Raw genomic sequence first — 24,873 nt, 5'->3', positions numbered from 1 at the left:
CACATTCAAGAGTGTTCACATAATGGATGGTTGGAAATATCATCCCAGAAACCCCACTGTCCATAGTCTGGTAGCTCCGGTCCATGCCTGAAAACCAAGTGATCATGCACCACTGCCTAGCTGAACTCCGAGGTTCAGGAAAATGCAAATATTGTTTAGGATGGAAGCAGAGAAAGCAATGTTCATGCCTGCTGTCAAGTTTGATTTCCTGTTATGTCTCTGGTATGCAGCTTGAAAAATAAAATTAAAACCAACTTTTTGTCTTCATTTTCCAGGCAACTATACTAAATATGTTTATAAACAAATCAAAATGATGTAAAAATAATCAAAACAGATTGTATAGAGTATCTCTAGATTTTCTACTAAAAGGAAAAAGTGGGGGTGTGAAGCGATAGCACAACGGTAAGGCATTTGTTTGCCTTGACGTGGCCAATACAGGAAGGACCCCAGTTCTAAGCCCAGCATTCCTTATGGTCCTCTGAGCCTGCCAGAGTGACTTCTGAGCGTAGAGCCAGGAGTAACACCTGAGCACCGCTGCCAAAACCAAAACCAAAACCAAAAACAAAAAGACAGCACAAAAACATTTCATTGAGTAGCTTCTTGATATGGTGTAATGGAACCAGGAAAACCCAGACTTAGAAACACAGTTTTCTTGGAATAGGAAGAGCAGCTTTCCCAATATGGCTCTTCTTTTTACAAAAGATGTGTAACAAATTCTTTCAAAAGAAAATTATCTGGGGCTGGCCCAAGTGGTAATGCATCTGCCTTGTACGTGTTAACTATGGAGGGACCTCGGTTTGATCCCCTAGTGTCCCATATGGTCCCCCCAAGCCAGGAGCGATTTCTGAGTGCATAGCCAGGAGTAACCCCTGAGAGTCATCAGGTGTGGTCCAAAAACAAAGACAAAAAAAGGAAATGATCTAGTACACTTGAAATAAGTTTTATTTATATAGTGTGACTTAAGAAATGCTTTCAGGCCCGGAGAGATAGCACAGTGGTGTTTGCCTTGCAAGCAGCCGATCCAGGACCTAAGGTGGTTGGTTCAAATCCCCGTGTCCCATATGGTCCCCTGTGCCTACCAGGAGCTATTTCTAAGCAGACAGCCAGGAGTAACCCCTGAGCACCGCTGGGTGTGGCCCAAAAACCAAAAACCAAAAAAAAAAAAAAAAAGAAAAAAAAGAAATGCTTTCAGGGCCAGAGTGATGGTGCAGCAGTTGGGTATTTGTCTTGCACGCTGCTGACCCAGGATAGACCAAGGTTGGACTCCCCCGGAGTCCCATATGGTTCCCCAAGCCAGGAGTGATTTCTAAGCGCATGGCCAGGAATTACCCCTGAGCCTCACTAGGTGTGGCCCAAAATTAAAAAACAAATGCTTTCATAATTGTATATCAGAAAACAGTAGAGATAGATAAAAGTGTGTATACTACACTGGAGATGGGATGGGTGTTTTACAGTGTATGACCAAAACTCAACTATCTACAACATTTTAATTCTGTATCTTATGGTGATTTAATAAATAAAAAATGTGAGTGTATGTTGATATTTTATGTAGCCAAGCATATTTAGAAGTTATAAACAGAGGCCAGAGATAGTATAGTGGTTTGGGCACTTGCCTTGCATGTAGGCGACCCAGGTTTGATCCCTAGCATAACAGATGGTCCCCTGAGCATTGTCAGGAGCAATTTCTGAGTGCAAAGCCAGAAGTAACCCCTGAGTATTTCTGGGTGAGGCCCCAGAATTTTTGTTGTTGTTGTTGTTGTTTTGTTTGTTTGTTTGTTTGTTTTGCTACGCCTGGCAATACTCAAGGGTTATTCCTGGCTCTGCACTCAGAAATCACTTCAGGCAGGCTCAGAGGACCATATTGGATGCTGGAGATTGAACCCTGGGTTAATCCCAGCCAGGCTGTGCAAGGCAAATGCCCTACCGCTATGCTATCATTCTGGCCCCAGAGGCCCAAAAACTTTTAAAAAGTGGTTGTAACCAAATAAACCCTGATATTTACAACTAAAATAAAGATACATAGATTAAAAAAAAACAATTAGAAATAAGCATTTCCTGGGGTCTTCTCTTTTGAATGCTTTTTTCTGCACTATCTCAGTTATGAATCTTATCAACCACCCTGAAAGGAACTCCATAGCTCAGAGTCTGAAGTAGGTGCGTGAGACAGAAGAAATCCAGACTATACAACCTGTCTGTATATACATACAGGTTCAGTCTTGGCCATTGGACATGCATGTTTGTTCATCTCCACAGGCTCCACTGCATTTTGCTCTGCTCTGCCACTGTTTTCTCCAGAAAGGGAAATTCTATCTTTGATGCTAACAAGCTCAAAGGCTAGATTAGACTAAACCTGCCAGGCTAACTTCAGGGCATTAGTGTCATGAGGATGAAGGAGGTGAAAGATCATGGAGATGCAGGGAGGGCAGTCAGGTTGTGCTAATCCTCCCAGGCTGGCTTCAGGACTTGTTTCCGGGAGCCAGTCTGCTGAATGGTATGTACACGTGGGTTAGTGGGACTCTGAGAGCTCCAATCTGGCTGGTCTGGGTAACATCACATTTTCCAAAGAACACAAAGGGAAGGTCTGTTTATGAACTTGAATGAGAGAAGTGTCTCCAAGACCCTTGAGGTATATTAATAAAGATAAGTGGGAACAGCAACAGAATATATTTTTTGTTCTTTCGCACTTATACTGACATTAAGCAGAGTTCAAATACAGATGGAACTCTGGATCCAAGTCACACAGGAATAAAGTAAAGAGTAGTATTTTTAGAGGAAGAAATGAATTTTTAAAAGAATCTGAAAGATCACTGTTGAGACTACAAGGAGGGTGTTAAAAACTGCTTGTTTATACCAAGTTATAACTGCTTGTTAACATCCTAACAATGGAGAAAAAGAAAAAAAAGGAAGTAAAACTTTGGATCAAAGAAACTTTCTCTTCATCTAAGCTTGCTCTAGAGTGTGCCTTAGGGTTGAGCAGAGGGTTTTCTTTAACATAGACACTGAATAAAGTCTTAAAACCCAGTGGAGAAAAATAATTGTATGTATATCTGCAAAGTATCAGTCAAAACAGTGCCAAATTAATTAAGCCATAAGAGGAGTTTCTACAGCATAGTGTATACTTAACTGTGTTTTCTAAAATATGTTTGGTCATTTGAAAGCAAGAGATAAGTTCAACTTACTAAGGATTTATCGGGATAGACCCCAGCTCTCAGCAGCGATGCCTTCCAGCTGTCTACATCCTCCTGGGAGTCACAGGCCAGTTCTAAGAAGCGATAGTCTTTGTATACATTCCTGGAGTTCAAGAAAAAAATAAAGAATAAAAACACCATGCTTTTAGCTTGAACCAAATTCCCAATAATTTTTATATCACTGCAAACAGAGATGAGACAAATAACTAGTTCTCTAAGAGACACAGAAGAAAAGCAAAAGCAATTCAGTGTAATAAAAATAATTAACAAGTCCTATTTCTAAAATCACTCCTGGTTAAAGACTTCAAGGTCATTTACTCTTCTCAATCATGAGAAGTAAAGGAAATGCAAAACAGGCCATAGGGCCATCAACCCACTGGGATGTGTCTGAGGAGAAACAGAGACTGGCTTTGGCCTGGTAATTAGACCTCATTTTGGAAATAATTTTTCAAGTGTAGAAGGCTTACAAAACCTTAAAATAGGGCTGGAGAGATAGCACAGTGGTAGGGCATTTGCCTTGCATATGGCCAACCCAGGATGAACCTGTGGTCAATTCCCGGCATCCCATATAGTCCCCCTGAGTTTGCCAGGAGTGATTTCTGATCACAGAGCCAGAAGTAACTTCTAAGCACCACCAGGCCCTCAAAAAACAAACCAACAAACAAAAAACCTTAAAATATGGGCAGATAGCATCAGACCTAAAGAATCTAAAATGTATGCTGAACTCAGAAGGAAAAGTGCTTACAAGTGTGACAAGAGAGAACTATAGAACAGAGTGAACAGTGTAAAAAGCCCAAGAGGCGTGTATTTATAATGGGAATGGCATAATTTTATATTTATAATAATAATAAAATAATATGAAAGATGGTATACATGCCTTTTTTTTTTTTTTTTGGTTTTTGGGCCACACCTGGCGGCGCTCAGGGCTGTCTGCTCAGAAATAACTCCTGGCAGGCATGGGGGACCATATGGGACACCGGAATTCGAACCTACCACCTTAGGTCCTGGATCAGCTGCTTGCAAGGCAAGCTATTCCTCCAGGCCCTATACATACCTTTTTTTTTTTTTTAACAAAAATTGTGAACTAGATAAAAAGTGCTATTCCTCCAGGCCCTATACATGCCTTTTTTTTTTTTTAACAAAAATTGTGAACTAGATAAAAAGTAAAAGAAAATGGTATATCCAGTTTCATAAATCCCCTTATTTTCTTAGTCGCTTATGCTCTAACACAGCTAGCTTCACAGGGTTGTCATTTTCTGTGTGAATAAAGTGTTTTTTTTTTTTTTTCCTGATTAGGATTTATGTTCAGCTACTATGCTACTATATTTTTATAAACATCTAATTAAAAAGACATAGTTCATTAACAAAATTTAACACAAGTCCACATGTTAGATAATAAAGTAGCCTTATTTTTGGGGGGGGCTTTTGGGCCACACCCAGTGATGCTCAAGGATTACTCCTGTCTATGTGCTCAGAAATTGCTCCTGGCTTGGGGGACCAAATAGATCAACCAGGGGATAGAACCGTGGTCCATTCTCAGTTAGCTTGTGCAAGGCAGACAGACACCCTACCATTTGCACCACTGCTCCAGCCCCAATAAAGTAACTTTCTTTTGCCATTCATTATACATGCATGCCCAACTGAGTATTTTTTAATCTCTTTTCGTTTGGCTTTTGTTTTTTGTTTTTTTTTTTTGTTTTGTTTTTGGCCAGGCCTGGTAGTGTCTAGGGGTTATTCCTGGCTCTGCACTCAGAAATTACTCCTGCAAGTGCTCAGGGAACTTGGGATTTGGGATGCCAGGGATCAAACCTGAGTTGGCACTATGCAAGGCAAACCCGTTCCTATTACTCTAGCCTCCAACTGAGTATTTCTACCCAGAAGTTTTTGTAACATTTACTATCATATTCTGAGGATAGATTCCTATAAAGTGGAATTACAGAGTCAACATTATGATAATTTGAGAAGGGGGAATTTGGATCACATTCTGCAATACCCAGGCTCTATGCTGAGAAGTGAGTCCTGGCAGTACTCAGGGACTCTATAGTGCCAGGAATTTGAACAAGGGTCAACTACACCTAAAACAATGGCCTTAACCTCTGTGTGTTTATTACACACACTTACCAAACTCCAACCCCCAATTTTTGAAGATTCCAATGCATATTTTCCTGTCATCTTTTCAGAAAAGGATTCTGGGAAGAGAATGGCTTCAGTAGGCTTGGCTTTCTCTTGACTTGCAACTTGAGTCAAACACATTCTCCTCTTTCATGTGAAAGAAAAACCGCAGGAAGGGTACTAAGGAGGAGTTCATGAGTATGAGTTCCATGTGTTTTGGAGGGCACTTTCTTGTTCTGAACCCTCGAGGGGGAATGCAGACCAGGATCAGAATGCAGCAGCCCCTTGGGAGAGCAGTCCTGGAACCCATGGCTGTGCCTGTCCTTAAGGATAGACCAAACTGAATCTCCACTAATGCAGAAGAGAGGTTATCTCTGGGGTTTCCCCTACTGGCTTCTGAGGGCCCCAGTGTCTCAGGGGCCACCGAAGACCAGCCCACCAAAGACCATCTGGCTCAGAGCACAAACAACCGGGGACAAGAAAAAAAAATCATGAGCAGAGAATAAGAATGGAGAAGCCAATCAGAATAATATTCCACAAAGGAAAAAGAAAGGCTGCAGGGTGTGGGAGAACAATACAGACCTGAAGTGGATCTACACAACCTCCTGCTGTCCTGAGACTAAAAACTCAGGCATGGGAACTAAAATCTTGCTATCAAGAGTAGAACGAGTAGATGCCAAGATCTAACAGAAGTAGGAAATTAGGGTGCATGTATAGAAAAGTCCTAGGGCATCTAAGCATAACCACTATGTGGGGCACGAGTGATCACACAGTGATGAAGGTGCTTGTCTTGCATGCAACTATAAGGAAACAGAGACTGATTGGCCTCTGGTCATGCATAAGTGGGCTACTGTTCCTTTAAGGGTGAAGATATCAGTTACCAATGCCTGCTCCTTGTAACTGTTGCTGGAGGGTAGTTGGCTCAGGGGTATGTAAAGCTGGGTGTTGAAGTAATAGGAATAGCTGTCCCCTGCTGAATTGCTCCTGCTGGATGGTTACTGCTGAAATGCTAGAGAAACATTTGCCCGACTCCCTGCTCCTGTTGCCTTTGCTTCCTTTTCTACTGTTTCCCTTTGTCTGGTCCTTTCCCTGGCTGATTCTTTGCCCTGGTGCCAACCTTGCTCCTATATCTCCTTCTCTTGACCTACAGAACTGGTTGTAAGGCCCTTGACCTCCCTTCTTTGCCTCTCCCTCAATTAAGCCCTGTTTCTAACCCTATCTTGTTGGGATTTTGATTGGCTTGGACAGTTGGCACCTGGAACAGGCAGTGAGTAATGATCCTGGGGGATCAAAATTATGATTCTATGGATTAAAGCCATGATCAAGGCCCTAATTCTGTGGTGGATTAAATCTATGTTGGTCTCTTGGATATTTAATGAAAGTCTTTTATTCTATTCCATATCTTTCAAAGATCTACTATTATTCATGTTATTAGGGGTCAGAACATGCTGGAATATATACCTCCAACTAATGATAAAAAAGAAATAATACTGTACTCACCAAATTAATTAAAAATATTACCCCCTCAGCCCCTCTTGGGCCTATCCCCCAGAAGGGGAGACCAGACCAAATTTAAGTGAAATTGTTACCCTCTCAGCCCCTCCTATACCTATTCCTTGAAAAAAGAGAGCTCCTCCTATAGGATCTAGATCAAATCCAAAGGAGAGTGTTATTCCCAGTCTCTCAATACAGGAGAATTCTATTGAACAAAAGCCATTAGAGTGGAAAAGTGTCCTTCCACTAGAAACTCATGCTTAGTTTCAAACCTAAGGTAGGAATGATAATATTCCAAATACTACCGATGGTAGCCCAGAGAGACCTGAATCTACCAGGCATGACTCAAACACCAGCACCTCAGCCAGTTAACATCTCTTACAACTCAAAGTCTAAAAATTCTTTCTTTTCACATAGAATAAGGTCAGAATCCAGAAGATCTAGGCCTTGTGAGCTTCCATCTTACCAAGGGCTGAAAATAAATTTATTTGGCCCTTTCAAAAACGTTTGTGCTTCTTATGGACCACTTCATATTGTAAGGAATATTGGGGCCTGCGAGGTGGCGCTAGAGGTAAGGTGTCTGCCTTGCAAGCGCTAGCCAAGGAAGGACCATGGTTCGATCCCCTGGCATCGCATATGGTTCCCCCAAGCCAGGGGCAATTCCTGAGCACTTAGCCAGGAGTAACCCCTGAGCATCAAACGTGTGTGGCTCAAAAAAAAAAAAAAGGAATATTTAACTTGCTGGAGGTAAAAGTGTGCATCAGACCGCCCCCTCAAGATTTTCAAACTGTGGCTAGAGTATGCCTAAGCCCTCCTAGTACTTGCAATGAAGGATGTGGTATAGTGATAAAGCCAAGACTAAACTACACACCCTATCAGGGGTCTCAAACTCAATTTACCTGGGAGCTGCAGGAGGCAAAGTCGGGGTAATCCTTGAGTGCAAAGTTAGTAGTAAGCCTTGAACATTGGGCTGTGTGACCCAAACAAAATAAAACAAAAAATATTCCTCTAGGGCAGGGCCACAAAATGTTGTATGGAGGACCATTTGCGGCCCACAGGCCGTGAGTTTGAGACCCCCTGCTAGGTCAATCTGGCAGGAGACTGTCTGGAGTCTAAACAATATATAACATGCTGATAGGTGAGGGAGAATATGGAAAAACCAAAAAGAAAGGTACCCTGCGTCATACCATTTTAACACATGTTCAAGAGATAGTATTGGGCACATGGGAGAGGATTGGTATGAATGCAGAATTCAAAGGCAGTTACACAAAAATCTTCCAGGGGGGTTACAGAGCTTTATGTCCAATTTATAGATAAATTAACAGAATATTGACATGAGGAAATCTTGCATATGAAGGATTTAGAGTTATATTGAAACATAGTAGGTGAATTGGTTATTCAACTCATGTTGGGATTACATGAGTAATCCCAGCAGCTGGATTACAATTTGCAACAAAAAATATATATGCTGTCCCCACATGAATATTTGGATTATATTTTTGTGTGTACTACAATATGTCCTCAGAAAATTTCCATCTGCTGGAGGACCTCAAAACACTTAATGATTTTCAAAAACTGGTGAGACATTAATTGGGTTCACCCCTTTCTTGGTATTCCTAATTTAGAGGATAACAACTTGTTCCTTACTCTAGATGGAAACTCTGCTCTGGATAGCACAAGACAATTAATTTCAGAGGGTCAAAAAGAATTGGAGTTTCTTTTAATATACTGCCTCCAGAAGTCCTATCTTTCTCAGTTTACCCCTGGAAAAAAAAGTATGGTTATTACTTTTGTAATATCTCAGTCACCAACCACTGCAATTGTCTAATTACTATGCATGAGAGAATGGATTTATTTATATAATAAATCACTTCATACTACTGTACCATATGTGAAATTATTAGCTGTTCTAATTATATTTTGGGGGAGTTCACACCAAGAAGTGTTCAGGGGTTACTCCTGGCTTTGTGCTCAGAAATTGCTCCTGGTAGGCACAGGGGACCATATGGGATGCCAGAATTCGAACCACCAACCTGTCCTAGATTGGCTGTATGTAAGGCAAACGCCTTGCTGCTGTGCTATCTCTCTAATTATTAAAGGAAACTCTAAGTGCGTGCTTTATTGGGATATGACCCCCATATCATTGTGCAACCATCCCTAATAAAGAAATTGACTTAATATTACCTCTTAGTGATGTTCTTCAAGGAGCTTTGGCTGACTTCCCAGGAGAACTCTCCTTCATTACCCAGTGGAAAAAACTTGGGACTTTCTCAGAAGAACTCCCTTTGTAATTTCTTCCATCATTTGCTCCTCTCCTATATCCAATGTGCCAGTATTTTATATTGATGGATCATCCTCATAGAAAGGTGGAATACCAACTATAGCTAAAGTGTGCAAAAGTTTCACTGGGACCTTGAGAATGACTGAAGTTGGATAGACTGGTATGCCTGGAATCCAGAGTCTGTCTTATGCCAATAAACTTCTGGGGTGAGGCCTTTTTGTAATCAGGTCAAGGACTTTTTTCCCATTTTCTCCATTTTTCTGGACCTATGCAAACATTGGCGATTGCCACTATCACACCTTTACTATATATTTTTTACTCTTATCCTTTAAGGAAAAAAAAATACAACTTACTGAACTTAAATACAAATTACTGTAGTAGAGTGCCTGTCTTGAATACAGGTAGGGGATGGGAAGGGGGGGGGTAATGTTGCACTGGTGAAGGGGGGTGTTCTGGTTATGACTGTAACCCAAATATAAACATGTTTACAAAACTCTCAAAACTCAGTTATTAAGAGAAAAAAACATTTTTAAGAAAAGAAAATGGGTATGCCACTATGAAACTACGCCTGCCCAGTGGGGACCGACTGTGAAAAATTGTGAGTGCTGCCTGTGTGTGTCTATCTCCTGTCCTGTCATGTGAAACTCTTGGGTATGGGCCGAAAAGAGGCTCTAGAAAACTCACTCTCCCAGAAGCTCATTCTAGGGCGGGAATGCCAAGGAACTGCTTCATTACGTGAAAACCGGCTATAAGCAGTACTTTGCAGAAGCCAGTCCCCTGCTTGTGACACCAGGCTGGGAAAATCTATGAAACTACGCCTGCCCAGTGGGGACCGACTGTGAAAAATTGTGAGTGCTGCCTGTGTGTGTCTATCTCCTGTCATATCACGTGAAACTCTTGGGAATGGGCCGAAAAGAGGCTCCAGAAGAGCACAGCCGCTCCCTTGCACTACGCAGCTGTGCGCTCTTTCTAAGAAAAAAACACCATCGCAACAAGAAGAAAAAAATCACACTAAGAACTGTGCTGGATCACTGAAGTCCAGCATTTCTCTCCAGACTGTCTTCTCTGCTGCATGCTCACCCTAAGATTTGATCCTGTGAGAGGCTTCATCCATGGAGGACTCCCCTCCCTTGGAGGCAAGTCGACCCACCCAGAAAGGGTGGAGCCAGAGGAGTGTGGCTGCGTATATCAATTAGCCAATGAATACCACCACAACGCATAGAAAAACCCACAATACAAGTGTGACAATGAGGAAACAACACAGGCCAGCATCAAACATAGAGGATGAAGATGACATTTCTGATGACCAGGTAATGACCAACCAACTAATCAACCTCTCAGATAAAGACTTTAGACAAGCAATATGGAAGATGCTCAAAGAACTCAAAGAAACCATGGATCGTGTTAAACAAAACACTAACAAGAACCAAGAAAATATGAAGACAGAAATCACAAAACTCTAAACTGAAATAACATGTCATCTAACAGGCCTGAAAAACTCAGTAAACAAAGTGAATGATAAAATGAATAAGCTCTGGGACAGGGTATCAGAAGCTGAGAATAGACTTGGTGCTGTGGAAGATGAGATAAATAACAATTCCATACAATGGGAGAGACTGGAAAAAAAAACTTAAAGCAAATGAACAGACAATGGAAAAAACAGTCAAAGAATGGGAACAGATGAAAATAGAAGTCTAGGATAAACTCAACAGAAACAACTTAAGAATCATTGGAGTCACAGAGACCCAGGAAGAAAATTTCCAGGAAGAATCAACCGTCAAGAACATCATTAAAGAGAAACTTCCAGAGCTAAAGAATATATGTGATCAAATCCTGCATGCTCGAAGAGTACCAACCAAAAGAGACCCAAGAAAAACCACCCCAAGACACATCCTAGTCACAATGACGAATCCCACAGATAGAGTCAGAATTCTGAAAACAGCAAGATCAAAAAGGGAAATTACATTCAAGCAAAGCATCCTTGAGATTTACAGCAGATCTGTCACCAGGAACACTCAAGGCCAGAAAGCAGTGGTGGGATATTGTGACAAGACTGAATAAAATGAATGCTTCACCTAGAATACTGTACCCAGCAAAACTCACTTTCCGGTTTGATGGAAGAATACATAGTTTCACAGACAAAAAAACAGCTCAGAAACTTTACAGACTCAAAACCAGTCTTAAGAGAAAAACTGAAAGACCTAGTTTAAGACAAGACTTACCAAAAGACACACCAAATTTCGATATAAAGATGGCATTAAATCCCAGGACAATTCTTTCTCTCAATGTCAATGGACTAAATGCACCAGTTAAGAGACACAGAGTGGCTAAATGGATCAAAAAACTCAATCCAACCTTTTGCTGCCTACAAGAAATGCACCTGAATAGTCAGAACAAACATAAACTCAAAATAAAAGGCTAGAGAAAAATTATCCAAGCAAACAACACCCATAAAAAAGCTGGAGTGACCATACTAATATCAGATAATGCAAACTTTATACTCAGGAAGGTTGTAAGGGACAAAGATGGACATTTTATATTAATCAAGGGGTATGTAGAGCAGGAAGAAATCACTCTCCTAAACATATAAGCACTGATTGAGAGGCCAGCAAAATATTTAATACAATTGTTGACAAATCTGAAAAATAATATCAATAACAACACAATAATTGTGGGGGACCTCAACATGGCTTTGTCAACACTGGATAGGTCAACCAGACTGAAACCCAACAAGAATATACTAGACCTGAAGAGAGAAATGGAAGAAAGAGGCCTAGTGGATATATATAGGACACTCCATCCCCCAGAAACCTGGATACACATTCTTCTCCAATATACATGGGACATCCTCCAGGATAGACTACATGCAGGCACATAAAACATACCTCCATAATATCAAGAGGATAGAAATTTTGCAGGCTAACTTTGCTGACCACAAGGCTCTGAAATTATTTGTGAATTCCAAAGGGACACAGAAGAAAAACTTTAACACCTGGAAGTTAAATAGCCTCATACTAAATAACCAGTGGGTCCGAGATGAAATCAAGGAAGAAATCAAAAGGTTCCTGGAAACAAATGACAATAAAGACACAAACTATCAGAACTTGTGGGACACAGCAAAAGAAGTACTGAGAGGAAAATTTATAGCTTTGCAAGCACACATCAGGAAGGAAGAAGGGTCTTACCTTAGTAGCTTAATGACGCAGCTCATAGAACTAGAAAGTGCTCAACAAAAGGACCCAAAAATAGGGAGACAGAAGGAAATAACAAAACTGAGAGCAGAAATCCACGAAGTGGAAACCAAAAAAAACAATCCAAAAGATCAACGAAAGCAGAAGTTGGTTCTTTGAAAAAATAAACAAGATTGATAGACCACTGGCAAAACTAACAAAGAAAGAGAGAGAGAAACTTGATAACTCGTATTAGGAATGAAAAAGGAGAGATCACTACTGATATGGCAGAGATTCAAAGGGTAATCAGAAACTACTTTGAGAAACTCTACACCACTAAAAATTAGAACCTGGAAGAAATGGATAAATTCTTGGACTCTTATCATCTTCCACGGTTGAAGGAAGAGGATGTAGCATATCTAAACATGCCCATCACTACTGATGAAATTAAAACGGTAATCAAATGTCTGCCCCAAAACAAAAGCCCAGGCTCAGATGGATTCACTAATGAATTCTTTCAAACTTTCCAAGAGGAACTACTACCAATCCTGGCAAGACTCTTTCATGAAATTGAACAAATGGAAACACTTCCAAATAGCTTTTATGAAGCCAATATCACCTTGATACCTAAACCAGACAGAGATGCTACCAAAAAAGAAAATTACAGACCAATATCGCTGATGAATGCAGATGCAAAGACCCTCAACAAAATCCTGGCAAATAGGATTCAATGCCTCATTAAGAAGATTATCCACTAGGATCAAGTAGGTTTCATCCCAGGAATGCAAGGATGGTCTAACATCCATAAATCTATCAACATAATACACAACATCAACAACAAGAAAAATAAAAATCACATGATCATATCAATAGATGCAGAGAAAGCATTTGATAAGGTCCAACACCCATTCTTGATCAAAACTCTCAGCAAGATGGGAATGGAAGGAACCTTTCTCAATATAGTTAAGGCTATCTATCACAAGCCAGAGGCAAATATTATTCTCAATGGAGAAAAACTGAAAGCCTTCCCTCTAAATTCTGGCACAAGACAAGGCTGTCCTCTCCACCACTCCTATTCAACATAGCACTGGAAGTACCTGCTATAGCGATTAGGTAAGAAAAAGATATCAAGGGAATCCAGATAGGAAAGGAAGAAGTCAAGCACTTGCTATTTGCAGATGACATGATACTCTACCTAGAAAACCCTAAAGTCTCTACAAAAAAGCTTCTAGAAACAATAGACTCATATAGCAAGGTGGCTGGCTACAAAATTAACACACAAAAATCAATGGCCTTTCTATACACCAATAGTAATAAGGAAGAAATGGACATTAAGAAAACAACTCGGGGGCCGGGTGGTGGCGCTGGAGGTAAGGTGCCTGCCTGCGCTAGCCTAGGACGGACCGCGGTTCGATCCCCCGGCGTCCCATATGGTCCCCCAAGAAGCCAGGAGCAACTTCTGAGCGCATAGCCAGGAGTAACCCCTGAGCGTCACAGGGTGTGGCCCAAAAACCAAAAAAAAAAAAAAAAAAAAAAAAAAAAAGAAAACAACCCTATTCACAATAGTGCCACACAAACTCAAATATCTTGGAATCAACTTGACTAAAAATGTGAAGGACCTATACAAAGAAAACTATAAAACCCTGCTCCAAGAAATAAGAGAGGACACGCGGAAATGGAAGCACATACCTGCTCCTGGATTGGCAGGATTAACATCATCAAAATGGCAATACTCCCTAAAGCATTGTATAGATTTAATGTGATCCCTCTACATATACCCATGGCATTCTTCAAAAAAGTGGGTCAGGCACTTTTGAAATTCGTTTGGAACAATAAACACCCTAGAATAGCTAAAGCAATCATTGGGAAAAAGAATATGGGAGAAATTACTTTCCCCAACTTTAAACTTTACTACAAAGCAATAGTTAGCAAAACAGCATGGTATTGGAATAAATACAGGCCCTCGGATCAGTGGAATAGGCTTGAATACTCAGAAAATGTTCCCCAGACATACAATCACCTAATTTTTGATAAAGGAGCAAGGAATCCTAAATGGAGCAAAGAAAGCCTCTTCAACAAGTGGTGTTGGCACTACTGGCTAGCCACTTGCAAAACTGAACTTAGACCCCCAGCTAACATCATGTATGAAGGTTAAATCCAAATGGATGAAAGACCTCGATATCAGACCCGAAACCATGAGATATATAGAACAACACGTAGGTAAAACACTCCAGGACATTGAGACTAAAGGCATCTTCAAAGAGGAAACTGCACTCTCCAAGCAAGTGAAAGCAGAGATTAACAGATGGGAATATATTAAACTGAGAAACTTCTGCACCTCAAAAGAAATAGCACCCAGAATACAAGAGCCCCCCCACTGAGTGGAAGAAACAAAGTGGAAGAAACAGACAAAGGGCTAATCTCCAAAATATACAAGGCACTGACAGAAATTTACAAGAAAAAAACATCTAATCCCATCAAAAAGTGGGGAGAAGAAATGGACAGACACTTTGACAAAGAAGAAATACAAATGGCCAAAAGACACATGAAAAAATGCTCCACATCACTAGTCATCAGGGAGATGCAAATGAAAACAACTATCACACCCCAAAGATTGGCTCACATCACAGAGAATGAGAACAAGTAGTGTTGGCGGGGATGTAGAGAGAAAGGAACTCTTATCCACTGCTAGTGGGAATGCCGTCTAGTTCATGGAAAGCAATATGGAGATTCCTCCAAAAACTGGAAATCGAGCTCCCATATGACCCAGCTATACCACTCCTAGGAATATACCCTAGGAACACAAAAATACAATACAAAAATCCCTTCCTTACACCTATATTCATTGCAGCACTATTTACCATAGCAAGACTCTGGAAACAGCCAAGATACTCTTCAACAGATGAATGGCTAAAGAAACTGTGGTACATGTACACAATGGAATATTATGTAGCCATCAGAAGAGATGAAGTCATGAAATTTTCCTATACATGGATGTACATGGAATCTATTATGCTGAGTGAAATAAGTCAGAGAGAGGGAGAAAGATGCATCTATGGGTTTTAAGAAAAATGAAAGACATTCTTGCAATAATAACTTTCAGACACAAAAGAGAAAAGAGCTGGAAGTTACAGCTCACCTCATGAACCTCACCACAAAGAGTGATGAGTTTAGTTAGAGAAATAAGTACATTTTGAACTATCCTAGTAATGAGAATGTACAAGGGAAATAGAAAGCCTGTCTAGAATACATGCGGGGGTTGGGCGAGGAGAAGGAAGGGAGATTTGGGACATTGGTGATGGGAATGTTGCACTGGTGATGGGTGGTGTTCTTTACATGACTGAAACCCAAACACAATCACATATGTAATAAAGTTGTTTAAATTAAAAAAAATAAAGAAAATGGGTATGCCTCCACTTGATTTAATATCCTTAATATTATTTTAAATTTTAAAAATTTACCTCAAGGTGAACCCCATACAGCAGCTGAATGACACTTTCAAGAAGATATGCAAACTTAGAAAAACAATTCACTTATCTGGGTGAAGATTGACAAAGATTGGGGAGCAAGCAACCTAATCATTTGAGGGAAAAGCTATTCTTATATTGCTATGAAGAACAGTCTCCCCCACCCCCCAAAAATTCTGGATTTCATTATGCCTCTTAAGAAGTTGACATCTCTGAAACTCAGAATGGCTTTTAGCTTTTACATCATTTTAAGAGACCATGTGAAGAATCCTCTTATTTTTGAGCAGTTCAGCTGCATTTATACTTTTGTACAAGAATCAGAATGTAGTTATTTATCTTTTTGGTCCAATAAAAATTTAATTTTGCCATTTTCCTATCTCTAGGGAAAATATAAAAAATGAATGTAGATATCAAAATAGTGAAACTCTGGCAACCCCACAATGCCCTGTTTCAGCAGAATGTACTCAGACAATCTTGTCACCCCAGTTTATAAAAGATCAGAGTTTTCACTTCTTTTGGGGCGGGGGGAGGCACACCCAATGATGCTCAGGGATTACTCCTGGCTATGCATACAGAAATTGTTCCTGGCTTGGGGGATCATATGGGATGCCAGGGGATCAAACTGCAGTCTGTCCTGGGTCAGCTGCATGCAAGGCAAATGCTCTACTGCTGCACTATCGCTCCGGCTCCAAGTTTTCACTTCTTGAAGGAAGATAACTAAAATGTTAGCCTTTTTTGTATAGGTTTTAACTACCCCTGCACTTGGGTCACCTTTAAAATAAAGGTTTTTGTTCTATTAGTCCCTTGATGTTTCAAATGTTCTCTCTTTTAGGCTATTTTCTAATCCTATTTTTGGTTGCTTTCTACAGATATTAAAGCTTATGTATTGATATTTAATTAAATATTAATATTATTAAAACTTATATTGATATTAAGCTTTTCTTTTTGTTCTATGCCTCTTACAACATGTTATTTTTACTATTCCTAAACAAAGTTTTCTTTTCTTTTCTTGTTCCTTGGCAGTGGAGCACCGAACCCCCCAATGAGAAGTAAAAGAACTATTGCTTGCAACCATTCCACCAACTACTTGAATCTGCTTCTTTGGCTGAGGACCTGGCTCTTTTGACTTGCAGAGCACCATTGACTTCCTGACTGCACTGTGCTGATAGATTACTGTATTTTCCGGCGTATAAGACGACCCCCTAATTTTGCAGTTAAAACATAGGTTTAGGCCTATATTCGCTGTATCAGATAGAACGTTCCTGTGCTGCATGTGCTGCATGTGTTCCTGTGCTCATGTACCAAAGTGAGCCAATCACAACAAGCAAAGGTTCAAAGGTTATACTGTACAATAGACGTCCTCTCTGACTCTGGCCAATCTGAGCAGGCTTTTTCAGTGTAGATTCGTGTCCAGAACATTGTCTAATTTGCATGCATAAAAAGCCTGCTTGGATTGGCTGAGTTAGAGAGGCAGTCCGAGCAGCCTTGCAGTGATTGGTGCAGGATCGAGTTGGAAAATTCGTTTTGTGGCAATATTCAGACAATTTTCATTTAGCAGCATATTGAAACATTTTTCGGGATATACTCGGCGTATAAGATGACCCCTGATTTTCGGTTGACTTTTTTTTTTTGTTTCAAAAGTCGTCTTATTAAGGGCCCGGAGAGATAGCATAGTGGTGTTTGCCTTGCAAGCAGCCGACCCAGGACCAAAGGTGGTTGGTTTGAATCCTGGTGTCCCATATGGTCCCCCGTGCCTGCCAGGAGCTATTTCTGAGCAGACAGCCAGGAGTAACCCCTGAGCACCGCTGGGTGTGGCCCCAAAAACCAAAAAAAAAAAAGTCGTCTTATATGCCAGAAAATACTGTACATCATCAGCTGAAATCCTTCGGATCTGACGTACCTAAAACTTGATCAGCAGTATGGAACAATAATTGTATACTGTTATTTATCTCCCCCAACCCATTTTTTCTGTGGCCTGAAGTCATGGTCATCCATAAGTGGGCTATTGTCTCTTTAAGGGTGAAGATGCCAGTTATCAAATACCCACTGCTGATTGAGGGTAGTTGGCCTGAGGGTACAGAAAGCTGTGGCTGAAGTGCTAAGGGCCAACACCTCCTGCCAAATTGTTCCTGCTAGATGGTCACTACTGAATTGCTGGAGAAACAGTTTGCTGAACTCCATGCTCCTGTTGCCTTTTGCTGCCTCTGCTACTGTTTCCCTTTGTCTGGTCCTTTCCCTGGCTGACTCTTTGCTCTTGTCCCAACCTTGGCTCTCTCTCTCTCTCTCTTTCCATCTCTTGGCCTTGGGGGCTGGCTATAAAGCCCATAAAGCCCCTGGCCTCCCTGCTTTGACTCTCCCTCAATTAAACCCTGTTTCTAACCCTCTCTTGTTGGGTTTGGGTTGGCCCTGACAGTGAACAAAACTGAGTTTGAGCCCTGGCATTCCATACAGCTCCAAGAATTATCCCTGAGTACCGAGCCAGAGGTAAGCTCTGAACACTGCTGGGTATGACTCACCCCATTCTCCCCCACCCCCCACAAAAAAAAGACGGCAGAAAATCAAAGATGGAAAGAAAAAATGATTATGAGTGAGATGCAGCTTTCTAGAATGATCCAAGTCTGTGCATTATGAGTGTGTGGCAGTAATGGTGAAAGATGCTAATGCAGTTCTTGGAAAGCCAGAGGCAGGCAGTGACAAAGGGCATGACAAAAGGTGTGCAAATAACAAGGTCCCACTGAGGATAGTAGGTCAGCTGTCACTCCCACCACTACCTACTCTGTGCAGAGCCTGCAGAACTTGGGGACACAGCACATAGAACCTGCAAGAATGTTAAAGACAAAAAGAGACAGAACCAAGGAAATTAAACTCACAGGAGCTAGCAGCAAACTGAGACTGATTGTATCAACTGAGGACAGTGGGCCTTGAGGGCACGCCAGCCACATTCTGGCTTATGGGTGGGTCATAAAACTGGTAGCTCAGAGGTGAGATCACTCCAGGCACATGTGAAGTTCTGGGTTTGCTGCCCAGTAATGCAAACAAGCAGAGACTAAGCAGAAACAGAAAGTGGACTAAGAAGATGGATCAGGGAGTGTGGGAGTCCCCAGTTCCATCCTTGATACTGCATTGTCCCCTTGAAATTCATGGCCTTAAATTACAAACAGGGAATTTCTAAAGAGGTTCAAAAGAAAATGAATCATGAGGAACCAAGAGATGATACATTGGTGAGGGCACATGCCTAGTATGTGCCTGATCCAGGTTTGCATCCTGGAACCACATGGTCCCAAATATTTCTGGGTATAGCCCTGGAAGCCCTGAACATCTTCAGGCACTGAATCAATGACCTAGTTGGCTGAGAGCTGCCAGTGAGGCCCCTACATGTCCCAAGTGTTTCTTTGGGAAGCCATCAGCCGTCCCCAAAGTAAAAATTAAGAAACATATTTCTAGATAACTCAGACTACAAAGAAACCAAACCTCAAATTACAAATTATTTAGAAAGCATACGGAAAATATTTCACATCCCACCAATGAAGATCAGCAAAGACTATAGGCAAATGTATGGTCTTCAATATGTTTACATTTAGGGAAAAGAGAAGAAAAAAGTCGATATTTAACTACAGGAATTATAAAATGATGATTAAAAAACCCAAATGAGCCAAGAAGAGGGAATTAAATTAAAGCCCAAACTCATGAAACAGGAAATAGAAAATAACATAAAGAATAAACATGAGCACACATTTTCCCCTCTTAGCAATAGATACTACACTTAGAAACTGCACTAAGGAAGAAAACAAAAGCCTGTAAAATCAAACATGAGGATGGAGAGGATACAAAACCACAAGTACAGAAGAGAATCCAAAATGTTTAAATCAAAATTTTAATTTTATAAAAAATTATATGCAATCCTATGGCAAAACTAAGACCAAGCTGGAAGTTAATAATATCCTAGAAAATACAAATTACCAAAATTAACTCAGGGAGAACTGAAAATCCAAGTGGCTTTTACAAAAATCCTTCTAAAATTAATTAAAGACTTTGGTTCAAAGACTAGTAGAAACTTCAGGACATATATACAAAAGCAATTGCGTTTCTTGCTGCTTCAATAACTGAGAAGTGGGAAAATGTTCTCCATATTAGGTGAAAGTCTATAAAAATATATAGGAATAAATGGTTAAAAATCAAGAAATAGGGGCCAGAGAGATAGCATGGAGGTAGGGTGTTTGCCTTGCATGCATTAGGATGGTGGTTCGAATCCTGGCATCCCATATAGTCCCCTGGAGTCTGTCAGGAGCGATTTCTGAGCATAGAGCCAGGAGTAACCCCTAACTCTGCCAGGTGTGATCTGTTGATATATATTCCAAGGTCTTACAAAATAATTAAGGCTGCTAGGTATACAAATAGGTGATAACAAATATCACCATACAAATAGTCACCTCCATGTTTAAAATATCTCTGCAAATAAGAGGTGGAGAGCTAGTATAGTAGGCAGGGCACTTGCCTTGCCTGAGGCTGAGCTGGGTTTCATCAGCAGCACTTCATATGGTTTCTTGATTCCCTTCAGGAGTGACCCCCTAACACAAAGCCAGGAGTAAGTCCTGAGTAATACTGGGTGTGGCAAAAACAAAAACAAAAGCAAAAAAATCTAGATAGAGTTTAAAAGGGATTCTCTAACAAACATAAAGTAGTTTTGTTAAGTAGGTTGGAAAATTTTTATTTACAGAAAGGATGCTTCTTATTCTGATTTCACTTCAGAGCTTCCATATATTACTCTGCAATTCTTGCCTTATATTCTCATTTGCCTAACATCTTTCTCTTCATTCACTTTCTTCTTTAATCCATATTGAATTAAAAAAAAACTCTATTATAATGCTGCCAGTATATGTAGGCTTTGTTTCTCACCCCAATCTGAAAACCATCACCTAAAATTAAGAAGATTTTGATCATGTTTATTCATTGCCATTGCCATTGTAAAATAACATGTGTATATTGAGAAATAAACTGCCAATGGAAGTGTATACTTTTCAGCAATTTTCAGTTCCCTCAGATTTAATTATTAGGACTGCCAAAATTTATTAATTTAATTGTATATATGTGATAGGAATGAAATTTCCTGGCTTATTGAGCAATTTAGAAGCAGTTACTTTCTGCCACTTTATTCCATGATAGCTGCTAACTCACCTGGAAATATTGACTTGGAATATTATTTATGAACTATTAATCTATTGGTAGTAGAAAAAGCAAAGTAATATTTCCAAGTAACTGCTGTTGTTACAGAGATATTCTCAATGTGTATCACAACAAAGGTGGTTGCCTTTACAGAGAAATTATCTATTTCCTCAAGACTAAGGAGCTAATCAATTATACAACCTGCCCATCACCTATTTTTGACATGTGACTCTAAAGAAGACAGATTTGTCAAAGGAACAGACAATGACACAACTTCAATTGTGCTTTTTTTTTTTTTACCATATCCTTAATTTGTTAAGATATAAAAGTTTGTAATCATCAGGGAGATGCAAATCAAAACAACTATGAGGTACCAACTCACACCACAGAGATTGGCACACATCACAAAGAAGGAAAACAAGCATTGCTAGAGGGGATGTGGAGAGAAAGGAACTTACACCGCTGGTGGGAATGCCATCTAGTCCAACCTTTATGGAAAGTGATATGGAGATTCCTCCAAAAGCTGGAAGTTGAGCTACCATACCATCCAGCTATACCACTCCTAGGAACACAAAAATACAATACAAAAATCCCTTCCTCACACCTATATTCATTGCAATGCTATTTACAGTAGCCAGACTCTGGAGACAACCAAGATGCCCTTCAATAGATGAATGGCTAAAGAAACTGTGGTACATATATACAATGAAATATTATGCAGCCGACAGGAGAGAAGAAGTCATGAAATTTTCCTATACATGGATGTACATGGAATCTATTATGCTGAGTGAAATAAGTCAGAGGGAGAGAAATAGATGCAGAATAGTCTTACTCATCTATGGGTTTTAAGAAAAATAAGACATTCTTGCAATAATTTTCAGAGACAAAAGAGAGGAGGGCTAGAAGTTTCAGCTCACTACATGAAACTCACCACAAAGAATGGTGAGTGTAGTAAGAGAAATAACTACATTGAGAACTATCATGACAATGTGAATGAATAAGGGAAATAGAAAGCCTGTCTAGAGCACAGGCAGGGGTGGGGTGGGGTGGGGAGGAAGGAGACTTGGGACATTGGTGATGGGAATGTTGCACTGGTGAAGGGGGTGTTCTTTACATGACTGAACCCCAACCACAATCATGTTTGTAATCAAAGTGTTTAAATAAAGATATTAATTCAAAAAATATATAGACACACCCCCCCAAAAAAAGATATAAAAGTTTGAAGGACCAAGTACAACAAGCAGAATGAGTCATTTTAGCAAAAAGTGTAGAAAATATTTAAAAGAAATATATTCACCTAGGATGGAAGTTTACTGTTGGAAAATCTGAAAGGCCACATCCTTGTTAGGCAGCAGACAGGGGAAGGTATAGTCATGATGGGGTCAACTGAATGGTGCTGAAAGAACTCATTACTGCTCTCCTATAGCTTCCAGCTACCACTTAAGGACTGACCAGAGATATTCCCTGGCTGCAGTGAACTTCTTTAAGATGAGAAGGTATGAGGGAGCCAAGGTTAGATAAAGGTGATGGGCTAATGGCCAGCTAGAAAAATGGAAAAGTAGAGGGTCCAGACTTTCCACATTTGCTAAGCAGATTTGAAGAATTTAGCTCTGGCCCATTCTCCCTGACCTTTCTACAAAGTATTTTCTTTCAGGGGCTCTTCACATGGAAAAATCTTACACCCCCCCTTAAAGGATAGCCAAATTCTTAAGAGGGAAAATAATGATCTGGTTGAAACATTAGAAGGGGGTCAAAGGCTTCTGGTGGCTTTGGCTGCTTCCTTTCTGGCCATTTTTGAAGCCTCCTCTTTGACTGTCTAGACATCCACGGAGAGTTGGAAGGAAGCAGGTCTGAAACTCTGTGCTGAGCCATTTTACGTGCTGGAGGCACCTCTCTCCGAAGGCTTCCAGCTTCTCCTCTCTATGGGCTGGAGCTACAGAGATAACCCGCAGCCACCGGTACCGAGTACGTTGCTTTGTTTAGTCTATTTCGCTTGCAATCATGCAAACAGGAGCTTCTGGGTGATTTCACTCCGAAATCGGGCAGGCTGAACTGTGTGATTTACCATAGGGGGTTGGGGTGGGGCTGAGAAACAAAAGTCATCTCCTTGCTCAAAACGAGCATGAGAAATTCTGCTGCAGAGGCAAAAGAATCTTTGACATTACAATAAGGCTACCCCCATGTTGAGACCCTGTTTTGACTACTTATTTTTCATTCATCTTCTGTTCTGAGAGCTTTCATGTTCCAGTGATAAAAACAATAAAGCTTTTCATTTTCCTATTCATGACAATAATCTGATACTCTGACACAGATCTCCGAGGTCCCCCACATTTCCTAGACCTCAAGAAAGCATTTCCACCAATAGCTTCTAGAGAACACCTAGATACCTCTTGCCCTCCTGGAATTTGCTCAAAAAAAATTTTTTTTTTGGATTTTTGGGTCATATCTGGCAGCGCTCAGGAGTTACTCCTGGCCCTACACTCAGAAATCACTCCTGGCAGGCTCGGGGAACCATATGGGACGCGGGGATTCGAACCACCGTCCTCCTGCATGCAAGGCAAATGGCATATGGCATACCTCCATACTATCTCTCCAGCCCGAATTTGCTCAATTTTAAGAGGCTCTTCTGAAAGTGAAATGACAGCACCTTCATTCCCCTGCCACCTACCATGTCCGATGCACTCTCTCAAGGTGCAAGGGAGAAGTTGGGTGGAAGTTTTGCCTTCTTTCTGGACTAATGTCAGTAAAATCTTGTCAAGTTATAAAAAGATCACATACAGCTTTGGACATTCAGTTGGTGTCATTCCCCATCTTAGATGACACTGGACAAGGAATCTCAGTTTGCTATGTATATAATGGGGAGATTAATAGTATCTTGAATTTGAACTAATAGGTACCTCTTGGGTCTCAAATGTAAGACTTAAGATTTACTCATAAATCCATGTGTTTGCCATATCAATGAGCCTGACTGATACATTTACTGTGCATGCAGCTGTGGCCAGCCCAGCATCTCTGCAGCTGCCACCAACTATGGCACCAGCTCCATATAGTTGCCTGTCAAAATGGCCTTGGTGGTGCCTCTCCAGGTGGTGGTTAGCAAGTTGAGGGTCGAGGTTGGATCCTAATTCAAGAAGGTCACACATAGCTAGGAGCACAGAGAGGCAGATCATTTAAAAAGTAGAATCCTCACCATAAAGAATATCCAGTATCAAAATATGGACATTCCTCAAAAAGCTAGAAATTGAGCTTCCATATGATCCAGAAATACCTCTCCTAGGGATATAACTTATGGACACAAAAACACAATACAAAAATGCTCTCTGCATTCCTATATTCATAGCAACACTATTTATAATAGTCAGAATCTGGGAGTAACTCACGTGCCCAACAACAGGTGAGTGACTAAAGAAATTGTGGTATATCTACACAATGGAATACTATGCAGCTGTTAGGAAAAATGAAGTCATAAAATTGTTTATACATAGATAGACATGAAGATTATTATGCTGAGTGAAATGAATCAGAAAGAAAGGGGTAGACATAGAATAATTTCACTCACTTGTGGGATATAGAAATAAACAAACAAACAAGAGAGTATGGTAATAATAACCAGAGACAAGAGATAAGGGTCAGGAGGTCCAGACCAGGTAGAAAACTTGCCAAAAAGAGCAGTGAGTGCAGGTAGAGTAGAGAAAGGTCTACTATGACAATGATTGTTGGAACTGATCACTCTGGACAAGAATTTGGTGATTAAAGGGAAGAAAGTGATATGCAAGGCACACCCTCCATTAACAATAGTGCAAACCAATCAAAAAGGAGAAGAGAGAGAGAGAGAGAAGTAAATTTACTATGCTAGAGACAGGCAGGGCTGGGGGTGGAAGTTGGGAGAGAAACGAAAGACAACAGTGGCGGGTGGGGTACACTGGTGAAGGGTGGTGTACATTCTATGACTGAAACCCAACAATGAAATTTGTAACCATGGTGATTAAATAAAAAAT

The 24,873-nt window shown here is 40.5% G+C and overlaps 1 protein-coding gene across 2 annotated transcripts in view; it reads right to left on the bottom strand.

The window, feature by feature from the left end:
- The window catches only part of DNM3 (dynamin 3), a 348,113-nt gene that overhangs the window by 139,087 nt on the left and 184,153 nt on the right, over positions 1-24,873 (bottom strand). For both annotated transcript variants that reach the window (XR_007497526.1, XM_049776438.1), the window contains exon 16: positions 3,180-3,291. Coding sequence is in view for 1 of the 2 variants with exons in the window: in XM_049776438.1 (XP_049632395.1) it covers positions 3,180-3,291 (112 nt within the window). In the remaining variant the exon portion in view is untranslated. The remainder of the gene's footprint in view (positions 1-3,179; positions 3,292-24,873) is intronic.

The sequence above is a fragment of the Suncus etruscus genome, chromosome 7 (genome assembly GCF_024139225.1).
Source record: "Suncus etruscus isolate mSunEtr1 chromosome 7, mSunEtr1.pri.cur, whole genome shotgun sequence".
In the NCBI taxonomy this organism is placed as follows: domain Eukaryota; kingdom Metazoa; phylum Chordata; class Mammalia; order Eulipotyphla; family Soricidae; genus Suncus; species Suncus etruscus.
This window is presented reverse-complemented; position numbering and strand designations above follow the sequence as displayed.